A 17,600-nucleotide genomic window follows, 5' to 3' on the forward strand; every position below is an offset into this window, starting at 1 on the left:
GCTTTTTCATAAGCCCTATTGTCTCTCAATACCTTGTCTTCCGACTTCGTCAGAAAAGATACTTTTCACGAGCTTCAAACTTTTACTTCCTAGCCTTGGCAGACACAACAAGTTCCTGTCCTTGAGCCTTTCTCCGAGTGCACGTTTTAATTCAGCTGTAGAACTGCTTTTTCAATTTACGTGCTGCTTTTGCAGTAAAAGTCTTCACAGCTGCGCATGTGCAGGGCATTACTCTGGACAAGTTTTCATTCAGCAAGTCCGTCAGCCATACTTTTTGAATCGCATCTAGGCCTCACTTCGGAAACTATTATTAAACAAATACAAGACATCAATTAATTAAGGAATTGAGACCCATTCTGTTACCCACCCCCTTTACTAATTAACCCAGTTAATTATTTTACCTAGCTGAAGCACGAATAAGCAGCATTTATATCTACCTTTCCTTCAGGAACTGCAGGAACTCTTTTATGCATTTTGTCACAGAAAAGACATAACATAAGCACACAAAATAAGCACATGCCATTAATTAAACAGCCGCATTTAATACTGACAAAGACAATAGACCAGGTTAGTTTATTATTTTTCGCTCCTGCAGTTTGCAACATAAAAGCACATTAGTTATCCAGCGTGTACTGATGCAACATTTTTAAACTAGGTTGATGAGTAAATTCACCACAAGCATATTAATTTGATTATAATTATGGAAGATTAACTTTGCAAGTTTGAACAAAATTTTGTTCGACACCTTGCTCCATCAGGTGGAATGTTGGATGAGTGAGGGAGTAGGTTGGAGCTTGGCCTGAGCTGCAGGAAGCTTCTCCTGGTAGGGCTCTTGATGATAACATCTATCTTAATAAATCAACCTATCTAATCTATATGGACCAGGCGTCATTCATTTACAACAATGACACTACAAGTTTAAACAACCATGGTTGTAGTGCTGAAATAATGTAAAGAGTGAAATGATTTATACGGTGGCTCGAGGTAGAATTAACGGCTAGTAAGCTTCATACCTCACGACCTAGACACATGACGACCTCAGCTTACCGGTGTCTGTGTCTTTACATATTTCAAGGAAGCTCTGGCATCTCTCTCAGTAGGAGGTGAGGTCCACCAAAGCGCGCTATGGGAAGCTGAGGCTTGGCAGCCCGCCTCCCATACTGCTCTTCATGCCATTGGCTGCGCCGCCTTTATCCGAAGGGACTTAGCATCTTTGATCTCGAGGGCCGTTCCTCTAAAGGCTGTACACCATTTTTGTTTTTAACTGCACTTTGCTAATATGTGTTCTTAATAACTCTGAACGTGTTTGTGTGATTTCTGTATCTTTTGTCATGAAGGGTCTTCTTTGGAGGACGGATTTCTCATCAGGGCAGTAATTACCCCATGTGATGGCTCAGCTGTCTGAGGGGGGCACAGATGGGGCTGTCTACTGCAGGCAAATCTTTGAATATTGTTTTACAACGTTGTAAAATAACAAAACCAAATGATGGCTTTGTTTTGGATTCAGTAACAACACAACTTCGTTAAAACATAACTCACAAAAGCTTGCTGGGAGTATGGTTTCTGGGCCTACCCAAAGTTATATATCTATAGAAGTGCAAAACTTATACCTGCAGATGCTCTTTTGCATTTTTTATTTTGCCAAACTTTCTTTTTGAGTTTTTATAGCGCATGGTATTATATAAACAGTGCACGTAAAAAGAGATTATTAAACATTACATCAGGAGGCTAATGATTTTAAACTAATGCTAAATAATTGTGACTTTAGTCCTGGTTAAATACGACAGTGTCAGTGGATTGGTGTTACACAAATCCTCTATAGTGCCCAACATGTCCACCCCCCCAAAAAAAAGAACAGAGCAAAGGATGAAAACCCCAAACAATAATCCACGAGTGAGTGAAATATGAATACAGACCGTGTGTTGTGGTGATAGGGGAGGGTCAGTGAAGTGTTAGCCCCTGGGGTGGGGTTTTAAGACCTCCTGGGAGGATCAGAATTGACAGAGGTGGGTCCCTTGATCGCTATGCCACTGGATTCAAGCTAGCCTGGCTGATGAGGGGTGTTACCCCGAAACTGGTCCCAGGATGCTTGTTTCCAGTCCAGGGAAGACCCGGCTTCGCATTTCGTGCTGGACTGTTTCCATGAGGAGCAGAGTCAAGACTGATTTGCATATGGCTGGGTCCATACTGGGGCGGCATGGTGAGCAAAAGAATTATGGATTCAACCCGGATCTCTTGACTGGAGGAGAATGTTTATTTCATTCAGCATTCTGTCCATCATTTGGTGCAGCAGTACTGTACTCCAGCATTAATCCATCCCGCTGAGTGTTTAAGCTCTTTCATGAAACTCCCTGTGTCATCAGGCTATGGGTGTGTGCTATCAATATGTGGGTCGCAGGTCAGGTTGGAGTCCCTCATGAGTGTAATGTCCACTTGTGCAACCTCCCTCCTCCCGCAAAAGAGTGAAGAACGATTGGAGGAAAGTGGCCTGCATGGAATTTGGGGCATCGGCTGTAGCAGGTACATTTTGTGGTGCAACTTGCATTCATCGCTGCATTTGAGGTGGGTTACTTGCAACACTACTATGCCATGTCTCTTTTTCAACAGGTATTTCCACAATGTATGTCTTTTGGCCAGAGTTATGCTTTTGATGTTCCACTTCAATGTAGTCAACACCATTGTAGTGGTACGTGGTCAGTCGCTTTCAAAGGTGCCCTCCTCCCCCTTCAGCCATGCAGTGTCTCCCGGGTTAGCCAACTCCCAGCCCCCCCACCCTCTTCCAACACCTTGATAAGGTCTCACTCATGGAATAATAAATGGACACCAGAATAAAAACCTAGGTGAACCTCGTTTCCCAAAATTTGAACGACAAACGAGTGAATCGCCTAAATGCATGAGTGTAAGTCCTGATCCACATAACATTTGCACTACCGTTATGCTTATGAACAAGGTAAACTTTGGATATGTCTTAAACATAGATTAGTTAACATATGCTAAAGGTGTAGTAAGTGTTAACCATATTCCTAGTTTAGTAGGTACAATATAAGTCGATAATGAACATGTTCCCCAGTGGGGGCCTACCATACTGTGAATTAATAACAGAAAGCCTTAGTATCATCCAAGCACAAAAGAGTATGTAATTGCTTCAATCATCCTGTTAGGGCCCAGGGGGAGCTCGGTGACCCTCACCTCCCCTGTCGCCGGGGACATCCTGTGGAAGCCATTGTCCATGATCTTTACCAGTCCCAGAGCTCATGTATTGTAACTCCATGTCATTAGAGTTTAGTCTGAGATCCTCTCCTCGAGCATGGAAGCTTTTATCAGAAGATTAGTAAAGTGGTGTGCTTTGTTCTGGTAGATGAAAGCCAGGCCAAAGGGGTAGGTTCAGCTGTACTCTATGTTGTCATGTCGTAATTTGAAGTGAATTATCCATGCCAATGTTGCTGGGGCGATGTCCTAGAACACCGAGCATGAAGCATGTAACGGTCCTTTACACGTGGATCTCAAGAATTGACTTTCCCGAATCCCAACCGTTTGAATGTAGAGGCAGACGAGGTGTCTAGAATTGACTATGGACCAGACTGCAGCTGGCTGTATGGTCTTTTCCATCAAACTATGTATGGTAATTTTTATATTTATTATTTTCCACTAATAATAGCAGTGACGTGATCTGGTCCTGAAGAATGCCATGAACCTTTGGTCATCAAAGCAGAAACATGTTGACCTAATCTAAATAGAGGGGGGCGTGGCCAAGCAGCATGGCCGACAGGACGTAGGCTCCTTCGGCTCCTGGCAGGTCGCCCTAAAAATCCTTTTGAACACATCCTTTCAGGACTCGAGGGCAGTAAATAACAGTGTCAGCGAGCCCAGGCTGTTGATGGGCACATCCTGATCCAATTTGAGACTGTTCCCGGACCGGGAAGCGGAGGCGTTGGCCCGCGCAGAGCTGAAGCGGGGCCATAATAAATTGAGGCCGGGGCCTGGGGCCTACTCCCGCGAGACGGCGGCGACCTGAGGCCGGAGGGCCCTCTGCCATTGGGGCCCTCCGTGGAGTGGGGAACATCGACTATGGTTCAGGGCCCGCTGTCGGCTGGGGCCTCTGTTTGAGGAGTGACGCCTGATGCCGTGCTGCGGGAGCAGCAGGAACCGGAGATAAGGCCGGCGTCGGCCGGCACGGAGCCGAGGAAGCCGGAGTGTGTTTCGGAGCCCCACAGACCTGATCCAGAGGAATATCCAGGCCGGGGAGGCACCCACTGCCATCGGGGGCCTCCCATCTGTTTAGGCGGCCTGCGGGCTGCAGGAGGCCTGGAGACGGACCCGGAGGCCGTGGCGGGGGAGCCTGGTAAATGGGCGGTGAGAGCGCCCGCTGGCCCCCCCCCGCATTGCGGCGGCGGGGCGGTTATTGTCTGCGAGGGAAGTAAATAAAAGCATCCACCAGCCCGGACTATCGGGAGCCCGGACTGACCCGCGTTGGGGTTGCATACGGACCGGGAGGCGGAGGCGGAGGCGGCGGCTCGGAATGCGCAGAGGCAGGGCCTGCATTAATCGAGGCCTGGGTCGGCGAGACGGAGGCAATCTGCCACCGATGAGCCCGCTGTAATCTGAGCCTCCCGGGACGTGGGGGCCTTCGAGGCTGAGGCGGGGCCCACTGCCTGCCGGGGCCCCTGTGGGAGACCTGAGCCCTGCCCCCCGGTTGGCCAACCCTGGGGGAGCCGAGGATAGCGGCTGCGCCGGCCTTTTCGGAGCCTGAGGTGCCCGGGGTGCGGACTCCTTGCCTCGAGGGCCTGCCACTAAAGGAGTATCCTGCCTCACGGGGCGCCCACTGCCATCGGGGGGCCTCCCCATCTGTGGTGGAGCTCTGTAGGCGGGGGAGGCTGGGAGCCGGGCCCGAGTGCCGAGCAAGGTGAGCCTGGAGAATTGGCGGTGGGGTGCCCTTTGGCCCTCCTGCGCTGTGGCGGGGGAGCGTAGATCGGGAGCACCCTGGGGCCTGTCTTCCTGTGTGTCCGGCTGCGCTCTGCTGCGGGTCGGCATTCAGGGCGCCCTGGACTGGGACTACTATTGAGGCTGAGGAGGCGGGGACGGCCCTGGGGGTCAGGTGCGATAAGGGATCGGCCGGGAGGCCTGCTGAGTTGGTGATGGGACACCTGCGGACATCTGGAGACCACCAGGTGGCCTGTTGGGCCCTGACAGGCTGACTCGCTTTCAGTGTGGCACTATCCTGCTGGGGATATTGGAGTTGAGGCTGGCGGTTCGGGCCCGGGGGTCTGCAGCTGGGTTACATCGTGTGTCTCCTGAGGAGCCCTTGTGGAGGTGTGAGGATCTCCCCTTGTGACCTGCATTATAGGGACCCCTTCAGTCGCGCTCCTGCCGGTTGGTGCTGCGGGGAAAAGTCGGTGGCCCTGACATTGGTTGACGGTTCTGGCGTGCCTGGCCTGGGCGGTGGCCGCGGCTCCTACACGCCTGTGGGACCTCCCTGAGTGCGCTAGAGCTGGCCCCGGACATGACATTGATATTGGGCTCCGGCGTGGGGTGCACACCAAGACGGGCCCATGTAGTCTGAGAGAAACGCTGTGGTGAGGTACTGTGGACTGAGTGTGAGTCAGTGTTTGGAGAATAGATTAAACGTCACCTTCATCCACGCAGCCTTTGGCGTGGGTCTGCTAGGAGATTGCCAGCTAGGGATCCTGGAGTGACTCAGTTTAATGTCTGAAATGCGTAAAAGATAAAACGCCAGGCCTCACAGCCAAACACTATAACGTAATATACTACCCAGAGGCTCCCCTCGCAGAGGATAACGCGCCAGTCGTGGCAGGACAAAGGGGATGCGGCTGCCGGGGAGCCCTCCCGAGCGGAGTTGTTAAAGGCGATTCAGGGATCCCATTCTGCCCTGCAGCGCCAAATTGAAACGGTATCCATTGACTTGAATTATTTACGGACAGACCTGCGGAAAGTGGCCGACAAAGTGTCTGATGTGGAGGGGAATATTGTCCAGTTGCAAGGAGAAGTGGCGGCCCTCAAAAAAACAGTCTCACACCTTACTGCCACGACAGGGGCATTGGAGCAGAGAGTGGAGGACGTGGAAGGGAGAGCACGCCGCAGTAACATCAGGGTCCTTGGTGTTCCGGAACGAGCGGAGGCAGGCAACGCAGAAAGCTTCCTAGAGCACTGGATTCGTACTATGCTGTGCCCTGCGGGTCTGTCAGAAGTCTTTGTGATTGAACGGGCCCATAGACCGTTGGAGCCGCCACTGAGACCCGGAGCTCCACCACGGGCCCTCATTGCCAAGATCCTTAACTATCGAGACAGGGACTGCATCCTTAGAGCGGCGAGGGAAACTGTGGATTTAACATATGACAATGCGAAGGTCTCCATCTTTCCGGATTACACCCAACTTGTCCAAGAACAGCGGAAGTCCTTCCTGACAGTTAAACAGAAGCTCCAGGAGTTAAACCTACAGTATATGTTGCTCTACCCGGCTAAGCTTAAAGTTATTTCCCAGGGGAAGGCGCACTTTTTCGAGGCCCCTGAGGAGGTCTGGGAGTGGCTTGAGATCAGGGGGATGCCCTACCTCCAGGAGAGCGTGGAGGAAACCGACACACATGGGGGACACGACCGCAGAGGAGATGCACCGGTAGGAGACAACGTCGTTCGGACACAGCTGAGCTAGAGGAGGGACGGCGAGTCACGGTGGGCACGGATGGCATCCTCCGCTTGGATCTGACTGGGTCTGAGGTCTTTCCGACGACGTCCAGGACTCCCCGCCAGGAGAGGTACTGGTTCCGGATACACTGCAGCCCACCACAGATATTATCTACCCTACCAGTGCTACGATTCAAGAGATGGCAGGGACTCAGGGTCCGACATCGGACGCCCTCTCATGAGGAGCGGATGTGGTCCTGGATGGATTGCTGGATTTTGGGCTTTCTGGCTGGCCGTGAGGGGGTGCTACCTAAAGAGAGACTATACTCAGTCTAATGTTTAAGGGGTCGTTGTTGCTCGTTAGAGAGCGAAGGGTTGTACACACAGTGGAATCCTTAACTGAAATGGCCTGAGTCCTGTATTCATGATCTGATAGCGGGCCTTGCTGGGAGCTGGGTGGGGAGTTTTTCCTTTTTATCTGTTGGGCGGTTTAGTCCAGTTGGGCGGATGGGGTGGCTGGGCACGCCCTGGCACCAGCATGGGAAGGGCATATCGGCCAGTTGTGTTGTTGCTAGTATATTGCTCGTGGGTGGGGGGAGGGCCTGGCAGGGGTTGTGAAGGGGAATGTTTTAGGCATCGCATGTATTACACTACGGGCACGGGTTTGGAGGGACACCGAGGGTAGCGCTATGGGGGGCGGCGGGCTACATCATCGAACATGGGGTACAAAGTTATGAGCTGGAATATGAGAGGACTAGGCACATGCACTTTAAGATATAGACTCCTTTCTTTTCGTCGTAGACACGGGGTCTCAATTGCATGCCTCCAGGAGACCCATCTTACAGTCGAGGGGGCACAGAAGTTGGGCAAAAAGTGGCGGGGTCAGTTATTCCACTCCTCCTATTCCACATATGCTAGAGGAGTGTTGATTTGGGTGGTGCCTGAGGTCCCATTCGCAGTCCAATATGTAGAAGCGGACATGCATGGCAGATACCTGCTTCTTGGGGCAAAATTAGATGGTAGAAACATTATCATTTTGAAAACATATGCACCTAACATGGATGACCCGGTCTTTTTTCGGGCTCTTCAGGACGTCCTGATTCATGATTTGGGGGCTCCAGTCCTTTGGATGGGAGATTTCAATTGTGTTCTTGACCCGGTCCTAGATAGGTCCCCGCCACGGGAGGGCACAAAACCCCGTATGACTGCCCAGCTTAAGGAGGTCATGAAGAATATAGGGGCAGTAGATATTTAGCGTCAGACAAACCAGACGCAGCAAGTTTACACCTGTTTTTCCCCCACTCATAACACGTATAGTCGCCTCAATAGGGTCTTAGTTGCAAATGCCGAGATTAATATGTCCATAGAGGTGACACACCAGGCTCGCTTTTGATCCGATCATTCCCCAGTGGCATGCCTGGTACGATGTGGAACCCCGGTTTCCCGCCCTCGGAATTGGAGACTTCAGGTGGATATCCTCCTGGACCAAGTAGGGAGGGCGCATGTGGAGACGGCTCTCGGGGACTATGTGGACCTTAATTTGGAGGAGGGGACCTAAAGGCGGTGGTGAGGGGAGCCTGCATGGGACTCATGTATGGAGTCCGAAAGCAGCTTCTACAGGTTCTGCAGACGGCAGAGGATGCTCTTTTAAATGTCCGAGCCGCGGCGTCTCCTGATGACCTGCAGAGGGAGGAGGAGCAGTCTGCCCGTGTTCGGGTCCATGATATTTTTGACCGACTTGAAAAGTATACTCTAGGCCAATATAGGCAGCGTCTCCACAGGGAGGGGGAAAAGTCGGGCGGCTCTTGGCTTGGAGCCTTCGGAAAGAGCGGACCCCGGAGTGTATTGTAGCTTTGCGAGACTCAAATGGGGACGGGGTACATTCTGAGCGTGCCATCCTCTAAGTCTTAAGGTCCCACCTCCAACAGGTATACACTGCTGACCCAGACATAACCGAAGCTTCTTATCTCCCTTATCTACAGGGACTGACCCTGCCGTCCCTCTCCGCGGCAGACCAGGAGGACCTAGATCTGACACTAACGTTGGGGGAGGTACGGGCAGCTCTTACCCAGCTGGCACGCGCGTAGTCGCCGGGGAGTGATGGATTCCCGCCGGAGTTTTATCACGAGTTCGGTGACACATTGTCTTGTCTCCTCTTACAGGTCTTTGCCGAGGCATTTGAGAACGGGTCTCTCCCGCAGAGCATGTCAAGTGGGGAGATTTGCATGATCCTTAAACCAGGGGGGACAAACTCGACCCTTCCGCGTATCGCCCGATCACTATGATAAATACAGATGTGGAAATTTTGACCAAGTTATTGGCCACCCGCCTGGCACCACATATGGCGCACTTGGTCCATTCCCAGGCGTAACACCACCATGAACCTGCGACGTTTGAATCACATCACACAAGAGGTCCAGGGGTCAGAAGAACAGACTGTACTGGTATCCGTTGACCCCGCCAAGGCGTTCGATATGGTTGTCTGGGGATATTTGCAAGAGGTCCTTCGAGTAATGGGTTTTGGCCCCAGTTTTTGCCGTTGGATCCGTATCCTATATAAATCCCCTTGGGCTAGGGTACGACTGGGAACGGCGCGTTCGGAGGAGTGGCAATTGGGACGGGGTACACAACAGGGGTGTCCCCTCTCACCTCTACTCTTTGCCCTGGCTCTAGAGCCTTTTGCCGTTCGGATCCGTTCTGAGTTGTCGCAGTGGTGGGAGATATTTGTAATATTATCTCCCTATATGCGGATGATGCCTTGTTTTATCTGAGAGCCTCGAGAGAGGCGCTTCTAATGTTGCTATATCAGCTAGATAGGTTTGGCGATGCGTCGGGACTGAGACTCAATAGACACAAATCCCTGATTTATCCGTTGTCGGGGCTTGAGCTGGTGTCCCGGGAGGACTTGCCGGAGCTCGGGATGCGATAGGAAAGAGATAGCTTTCGCTATTTGGGTATTCAAGTGGCCTCAACTGAAGCGCAATCACTGGCATGCAATATTGATCTGGTGATTAAGTCCCTGCAGTGCTTTGTGTCCTTCTGGAACACCCTGCCGCTATCTCTCATGGGTCGGCTGGCCGTCGCTAAGATGGTGATGCTGCCTAGGACACTTTACATCCTTCAGAACACGCTATGTCCTCTTCCCCCTAGGGTCTTTCGGACCCTGAACATGCTACTTACGTCCCTACTCTGGGCAGACAGGCGCAGTAGAGTAGCCCTTCATACAGTGGTGCGCTCCTATGAGGAGGGAGGCCTAGAGGCCCCGCGCTTTGACTTAGATTATTATGCTGCGCAGCTACAACCGGCTGCCAGATTGTTTGCGGGTGCAGACGTTTGGGAGACGCAACTATTGGCGGGTAGAGCAACGGCACAGGATCTACGGGTGGCTTTGATGCGGGGCAGGGAGGCGAGTGAGACTTTGCCCTACATCGTGAGGCACCCGGTGAGCGTTTGACACCGATTCATAGAGAGAGTTTTGCGAACAGAGCCCTTCCACAGGGACCTGCCGCTCTGGATCCTGGCGCCCATGGTGACATTGGAACAACATATGTCCTTCCGGGCTTGGCGAGAGGGGGGCTGTGAATCCCTGGCCGACCTATACCCCACTGAGACCTTTATAACTTATGAACAAGCGGAGGAGACCTTCGAAGTGGGCAGTACCTGCATTATCAGGGGCTGCGCGATGTAGTGCGGTCGCTTTGGGCTCAGTATCCAGAGGCGCCCCCAATGACTCACACCTTGAATATTCTTCTGTCCTGTGGCAAAGGGCCCTACTATATGCAGCCATGCGTCGGGACTCTGTCCCGCCGGTGCCACCAGCGTGGGCGGCCTGGGCAGCGGATTTAGGTACGCCACTGGACCAGGGGCAGCATAAGCGAATAGGGTCTAACACAGAAGGTATCTTGTAACGCACGCTTTAAATTAATACATTTTAATTTCCCATACCTCACTCCGATCTTACTGAAGCGTTATTCCCCAGACAGGGGGGATAATTATCCCAGATGTAGCGCAGAAGGGGCAGGGTTCCTGCACTTGGCTTGGGACTGCCCGCTAATCCAGAGCTTTTGGGTGAGCGTTGTAGATCACATATCTGCCACTACAGGACTCCGTATCACACTGACACCTTTGCACTGTCTGCTGGCGCTGGTCCCTAGGCCAAAGAAACGAAAGCTGTCCTATAGATTAATGCAATTGATGTTGGTGCTGGCCAGATGCAGGGTGGCTATCACTTGGATGGGTCAGAGGGCCCCAGAGATACCCACATGGCTCAGGGACATGGGAGAATGGTCCCTAGCAGAAGAAACACATATGCAGAGCAGCAGGAGGGAGGAGAAATTGCAAGAGGACCTACATGCCTGGCGAGCAATGTGTGCTACAGGATTGGGAGTAAAGGGGGACACTTCCCAAAACGATTCAGAAGGGACGAGTGGCAAGTTATTCTCGCCGCAGGGATTGGGAATGGAAGAGGAGGCCGGGGGAGTCCCCAAAGTCATAGCTAGTACACTGTACAGTGTAGGGTCTGGTTATGTGCTCACAATGATATCTGTTTATATGTATGTTATTCTGCTATGCCTTCTGAGTGTTCGTGTATCTTGGTGAAGCCTATATCCAACAAAAGTGCCTTAATGAGTCAGTCGGTGTATATGTGCTGTTCTGATGCCAATTGGGAGGGGTGTTTTATAACTGTAACAATATAAAACTGAAAAATAAAATGTAAAAAAAAAAGAATCTAAATAGGGAACATCTATACCCCTATCTTCACACTGTTTTTATGTCTATCATTTGAGGACACCTATTCAAGTTTTTCGTCCTCTTAAGAGATAGTTTTAATTCACTTGTCTAGTTTTGTTCCGCACTCTGCCCCTCACTCTCACGACCATTGGATGATTAGAACCCCTCTCGCTCCTCTCCTGTGGGAGAGTTGTAGCCCACACTGTGTACCTTGCAGTCGCAGTGTGTAAGAGGGAACCTAGTGATGAAGCATGTCACCTTTGGAGAGGGTTCTCGTCTTTACAATATTAATTGTCCCTACTCTGATAATCAAATATTTTTATAGACCATCCGGTTACTTGTTGTGAGTTGTATAGTATGGAGTGGTACCGTGGTTGGTAATTATTTCTCCAATTTTGCGACCCTTTGAGTGAGATTATATTCCCAAAACATCACCAGCCGCTCACACAATCATCCAACATGTGGCTGCCCAACCAGTCAAAGCAGGAAAATGTGCGACCATATCATTGCCATCCTGAAAGCTCTCCACTGGTATACCAAAGGCCAGAATCCTTTTTAAGCTGGTGTATATCCACCACAAAGCCCACTGTCCCATATGTAGATTCAGGGCAGTTAGATTTATTTAATGAATTGGTTTTTTGCCCTAATTCCTGGGCTTTTAAGTCTGTCACAAGAGCACCCTTATGTTCGGTTGTCATCACACCTACCTTTTAGATTCATTGTAGGGATCAATGTTATCACAATAGTTGTACTTGCATCTTAACTAATACCTCACTTTTCATTTTAATAGGTGTAAAGAAACCAGAAACCAAAGATGTTCACTGTACTGCTGCAGATGCAAAGAACCGCAGTGTACACTTCCAGTGTGACGATGGATGGCACTTACACATGACCAAATGCTTCTTCATCTCTACAGATGAAGGAAGCTGGCATTTTGCCTTCAATACGTGCGTGTCTCTGAATTCCACTCTAGCTGTGATTGAAAACGATGAAGAAAAGGTAAGTTGTTAGGAAATCCAGCATCCGTCCCCTGCCGATCTTTTGCCTGTGAATAGCTAATACATGTCAGGCTAGGTATTGTCGGACACATTTAGGCTTTTCCTGCATGACGAGTCAAGAGCTGGGACACACCTATTTGCTTCATGTATGTCATCATCATGGAAGTCTTGGTTCTGGTGGTCTTGAAATATCTAGATGGCATCCACGACTTTGGAGCCATTTCTCTCCCTACAAAGTTGCTTTGGCTCTGAGTTGTTTGAGGTCCTCTCTTGATTTTCGCACACCTCATTTAGTTAGTTTCTCTCTCAATTATTAAGTTCTGCCGCCCTTTCTCCTGCTCTTCTATTTCTGGTTCCTTTCCTGTGCACAAAGGGTTTCTCTCCTCCCTATACACCATTGTCTCCTTGGGCCTCAAGTAAGTCAAGCTACTGTAGATGAAGGATTTCCAGTCTCCTCACTTTCCTTCCCAGTGATGCTCAGAACTTCTTGGACTCTTGTAGGAGGATGGGATTATAGTGGCAATGGACCAGATGCCCATGTCTTTGCATTTTCCAAAAGCAGGATTCTAAGCATTGAAACCCAATGAGATCTCTCTACTCATTTGCTCTTTCCTCTTCAACCGACCCTGTCCAGTCTTAGATGGTGTTTGATTGGTTCAGATGCTCCGTCCATCACCACCCCCTTTTGTACCGCTTTGGCCGCCATAAGTGTGGCAGGGTATGCTCAGATGTGAGTCCCTTGCTCACTTTGCTACTGGATTTAAGCAAGCCGGGCTGAAGACGGCTGTAATGCCAGAAACCGGTTCTCGGAAGCTTGTTTCCAGTCCATGGAAGGCATGGCTTGGCAGTTCGGGCTGGACTGTTCCCATGAGGCACAGGGTCAGACTGATTTGCATATAGCCATGTCTGAACTGGGGTGGCAGAGTGGGCTAAAGAACGGTGATGGATCAAACCCAGATCTTTTGACTGAGTGCGAGTGTTTGATTGGTTCAGATGCTCCGTCCATCACCACCCCCTTTTGTACCGCTTTGGCCGCCATCAGTGTGGCAGGGTATGCTCAGACGTGAGTCCCTTGCTCACTTTGCCACTGGATGCAAGCAAGCCGGGCTGAAGACGGCTTTAATGCCAGAAACCGGTCCTCGGAAGCTTGTTTCCTGTCCAGGGAAGGCATGGCTTGGCAGTTCGGGCTGGACTGTTTCCATGAGGGACCGACTGATTTGCATTTAGCCATGTCTGAACTGGGGTGGCAGAGTAGGCTAAAGAACGGTGATGGATCAAACCCAGATCGTTTTGATCACCTGGACCTCCTCCAGCACGGTCGCTCCCCCCATGCTCCCTGATCCCAGCTCCTGTTGACGATCTGGCCGAGACTACAGAACTGTAACTGCATTTATTTAATTATTTCAGCCTTGCGGTGTGTTTATTTACTTTCATTCCGCCTCGCGCTGCATTTATTTAATTATTTCAGCCTTGCGGTGTGTTTATTTACTTTCATTCCGCCTCGCGCTGCATTTATTTAATTAATTCCGCCTTGCGGTGTGTTTATTTATTTTCTTTCAGCCTCGCGCTGCATTTATTTAATTAATTCCGCCTTGCGGTGTGTTCATTTATTTATTTCAGCCTCGCGCTGTGTTGGTTTAATAAATTTAGCCTTTAGCCCCCGGTGCCCTGTGACCCTCCATCTTGTTGTGTGTCCCCTGGCCCGCCCCTCCTCCCTGCTACCGCCTCCCAGCTGCTGCCCCTCCCACCCACGAACAGAGTGCTCCCTACCTCCTCTGATGCGCTGTGATCACCTGGACCTCCTCCAGCACGGTCGCTCCCCCCATGCTCCCTGATCCCAGCTCCTGTTGACGATCTGGCCGAGACTACAGAACTGTAACTGCATTTATTTAATTATTTCAGCCTTGCGGTGTGTTTATTTACTTTCATTCCGCCTCGCGCTGCATTTATTTAATTATTTCAGCCTTGCGGTGTGTTTATTTACTTTCATTCCGCCTCGCGCTGCATTTATTTAATTAATTCCGCCTTGCGGTGTGTTTATTTATTTTCTTTCAGCCTCGCGCTGCATTTATTTAATTAATTCCGCCTTGCGGTGTGTTCATTTATTTATTTCAGCCTCGCGCTGTGTTGGTTTAATAAATTTAGCCTTTAGCCCCCGGTGCCCTGTGACCCTCCATCTTGTTGTGTGTCCCCTGGCCCGCCCCTCCTCCCTGCTACCGCCTCCCAGCTGCTGCCCCTCCCACCCACGAACAGAGTGCTCCCTACCTCCTCTGATGCGCTGTGATCACCTGGACCTCCTCCAGCACGGTCGCTCCCCCCATGCTCCCTGATCCCAGCTCCTGTTGACGATCTGGCCGAGACTACAGAACTGTAACTGCATTTATTTAATTATTTCAGCCTTGCGGTGTGTTTATTTACTTTCATTCCGCCTCGCGCTGCATTTATTTAATTATTTCAGCCTTGCGGTGTGTTTATTTACTTTCATTCCGCCTCGCGCTGCATTTATTTAATTAATTCCGCCTTGCGGTGTGTTTATTTATTTTCTTTCAGCCTCGCGCTGCATTTATTTAATTAATTCCGCCTTGCGGTGTGTTCATTTATTTATTTCAGCCTCGCGCTGTGTTGGTTTAATAAATTTAGCCTTTAGCCCCCGGTGCCCTGTGACCCTCCATCTTGTTGTGTGTCCCCTGGCCCGCCCCTCCTCCCTGCTACCGCCTCCCAGCTGCTGCCCCTCCCACCCACGAACAGAGTGCTCCCTACCTCCTCTGATGCGCTGTGATCACCTGGACCTCCTCCAGCACGGTCGCTCCCCCCATGCTCCCTGATCCCAGCTCCTGTTGACGATCTGGCCGAGACTACAGAACTGTAACTGCATTTATTTAATTATTTCAGCCTTGCGGTGTGTTTATTTACTTTCATTCCGCCTCGCGCTGCATTTATTTAATTATTTCAGCCTTGCGGTGTGTTTATTTACTTTCATTCCGCCTCGCGCTGCATTTATTTAATTAATTCCGCCTTGCGGTGTGTTTATTTATTTTCTTTCAGCCTCGCGCTGCATTTATTTAATTAATTCCGCCTTGCGGTGTGTTCATTTATTTATTTCAGCCTCGCGCTGTGTTGGTTTAATAAATTTAGCCTTTAGCCCCCGGTGCCCTGTGACCCTCCATCTTGTTGTGTGTCCCCTGGCCCGCCCCTCCTCCCTGCTACCGCCTCCCAGCTGCTGCCCCTCCCACGCTCCGCCCCCTCCACCATCCATTTATGGCCAATGCCCCCACGCGCAGCGTCCACGCGCTTCGGCCACGCCGAAGGTGCGCCAAAGGTAAGCCCGTCTACGCCCGTCCGCGCCTGGACCGCGCCCAGCGCCAGACCCCCTGCCCCTCGCGCAGCCCAGCCCCCCCGCGTTACCTATGATGCCGCCTCCCTCCTAGCCCTTAACCCCGGTCGCGCCCCCAACTGCGTCCAAGCCGCTCCTGGACACACCCATGGACCTTTCTCCTGCTACTCCTGCAAATTCAGCGGCACCGACAACATCCCCGATACGACTACACCACAGATTCCCAACCCCAACCACCTACAATGCATCCTTCTCAACACCCGCTCGGTCCACAGACACGCCATTGACCTATGGAACCTTCTAGACACCTTCTCTCCAGACGTCGCCTTCCTAACGGAAACATGGATGAACGCTTCCTCCGCACCAGACATCACCATTGCCATCCCTGAAGACTATAAGATCACTCACAAAGACCGTACCAGCCACACAGGAGGAGGAATCGCTATCGTCCATAAGAAATCTATCCGCATCTCAACCAGCTCTGACACCAACCTCGCCAACTCCGAACACCTTCACTTCCAGATCCACATCGACCCCAAAACCACTCTCAGAGGCACTCTCCTCTACAGACCACCAGGACCCCGCGCAAAATTCAGTGAAGACATCACGGACTTCATCTCTCCACACGCGCTCCCCTCCAAAGACTATATTCTTCTAGGAGACTTCAACTTTCATCTTGAAAAGATAAACGACCACAACACCGCCACCCTCGTGGACAACCTCGCCAACCTTGGACTTAAACAACTAGTCACTTCCCCAACCCACATCGCAGGTCACACACTCGACCCCATCTTCACTTCCAGCAATCATGTCTCCTTCAGCCACACTACGGACCTCCTATGGACCGACCACAGCTGCGTTCACTTCACCTACAACAAGCCGAAACCCATCAACCACCCCCAACCTACCCTGCAAAGAAACTGGAAGAAAATCACCACGGACCAAATCTCCGCATCGCTCCTTCGAAACTCCCCAGCCCTCTCTTCTAACGCCAACGAAGCCGCAGCCAACCTCACCCTATGGCTATCCAACACCGCTGACACCTTAGCACCACTGAAAAAACGTCAAAGCAAACCTGGCAGCAAGAAGGCCTCATGGTTCAACGATGATCTTAAGAAATCCAAGAAACTCTGCCGCTCCCTTGAAAAAGCCTGGAAAAAAGACCCATCCACCAGCACCAAGGACGCCTTCAAAAGCGCCACCCGCACTCACCACCAACTGATCCGAAAAGCCAAGAAAACAGCATTCAAGGATCGACTTGACAACAACGCCCACAACAGCAAGGAACTTTTCAACATCGTCAAGGAATTTTCCAACCCATCGGCCAACTCCAACGACATCACCCCCTCTCAAACCCTCTGCGACTCCCTAGCCTCCTTCTTCCACAACAAGATCGCAGACATCCACAACAGCTTTGACAACCAACCCGGAAACCAACCCACCCCACCATCTGTTGACCATCTTCCCCCCGTAAACACCCTTAACGCCTGGAACCCAATCTCCACCGAGGAAACCATCCGCCTGATGAATTCCATTCACTCTGGATCCCCCACAGACCCATGCCCTCACCACATCTTCAACAAAGCAGACTCCATCATAGCACCGCACCTCCGAGACGTCATCAACTGCTCCTTGATATCCGCGACCTTCCCAGAAGACTGGAAACACGCTGAACTCACCGCCCTTCTGAAAAAACCCACAGCGGACCCCACCGAACTCAAAAATTACCGCCCCATCTCGCTTCTCCCATTCCCGGCCAAAGTCATCGAGAAAGCCGTCAACAACCAGCTCGCCGCCTTCCTCGAAGCCAACAAATCACTCGACCCCTCACAATCTGGCTTCCGAGCTAAACACAGCACTGAAACCGCCCTCATCGCAGCAACAGACGACATTCGAAC

General features: G+C 51.1%; 1 protein-coding gene across 1 annotated transcript in view; it reads left to right on the plus strand.

Moving 5' to 3' along the window:
* Positions 1-17,600, plus strand: part of LOC144767748 (early activation antigen CD69-like) — a 73,475-nt gene that overhangs the window by 22,872 nt on the left and 33,003 nt on the right. The window contains exon 3 of the mRNA XM_078651131.1: positions 12,161-12,369. Coding sequence (XP_078507257.1) covers positions 12,161-12,369 — 209 coding nt within the window. The remainder of the gene's footprint in view (positions 1-12,160; positions 12,370-17,600) is intronic.

This window comes from Lissotriton helveticus, chromosome 7, assembly GCF_964261635.1.
Source record: "Lissotriton helveticus chromosome 7, aLisHel1.1, whole genome shotgun sequence".
In the NCBI taxonomy this organism is placed as follows: Eukaryota; Metazoa; Chordata; class Amphibia; order Caudata; family Salamandridae; genus Lissotriton; species Lissotriton helveticus.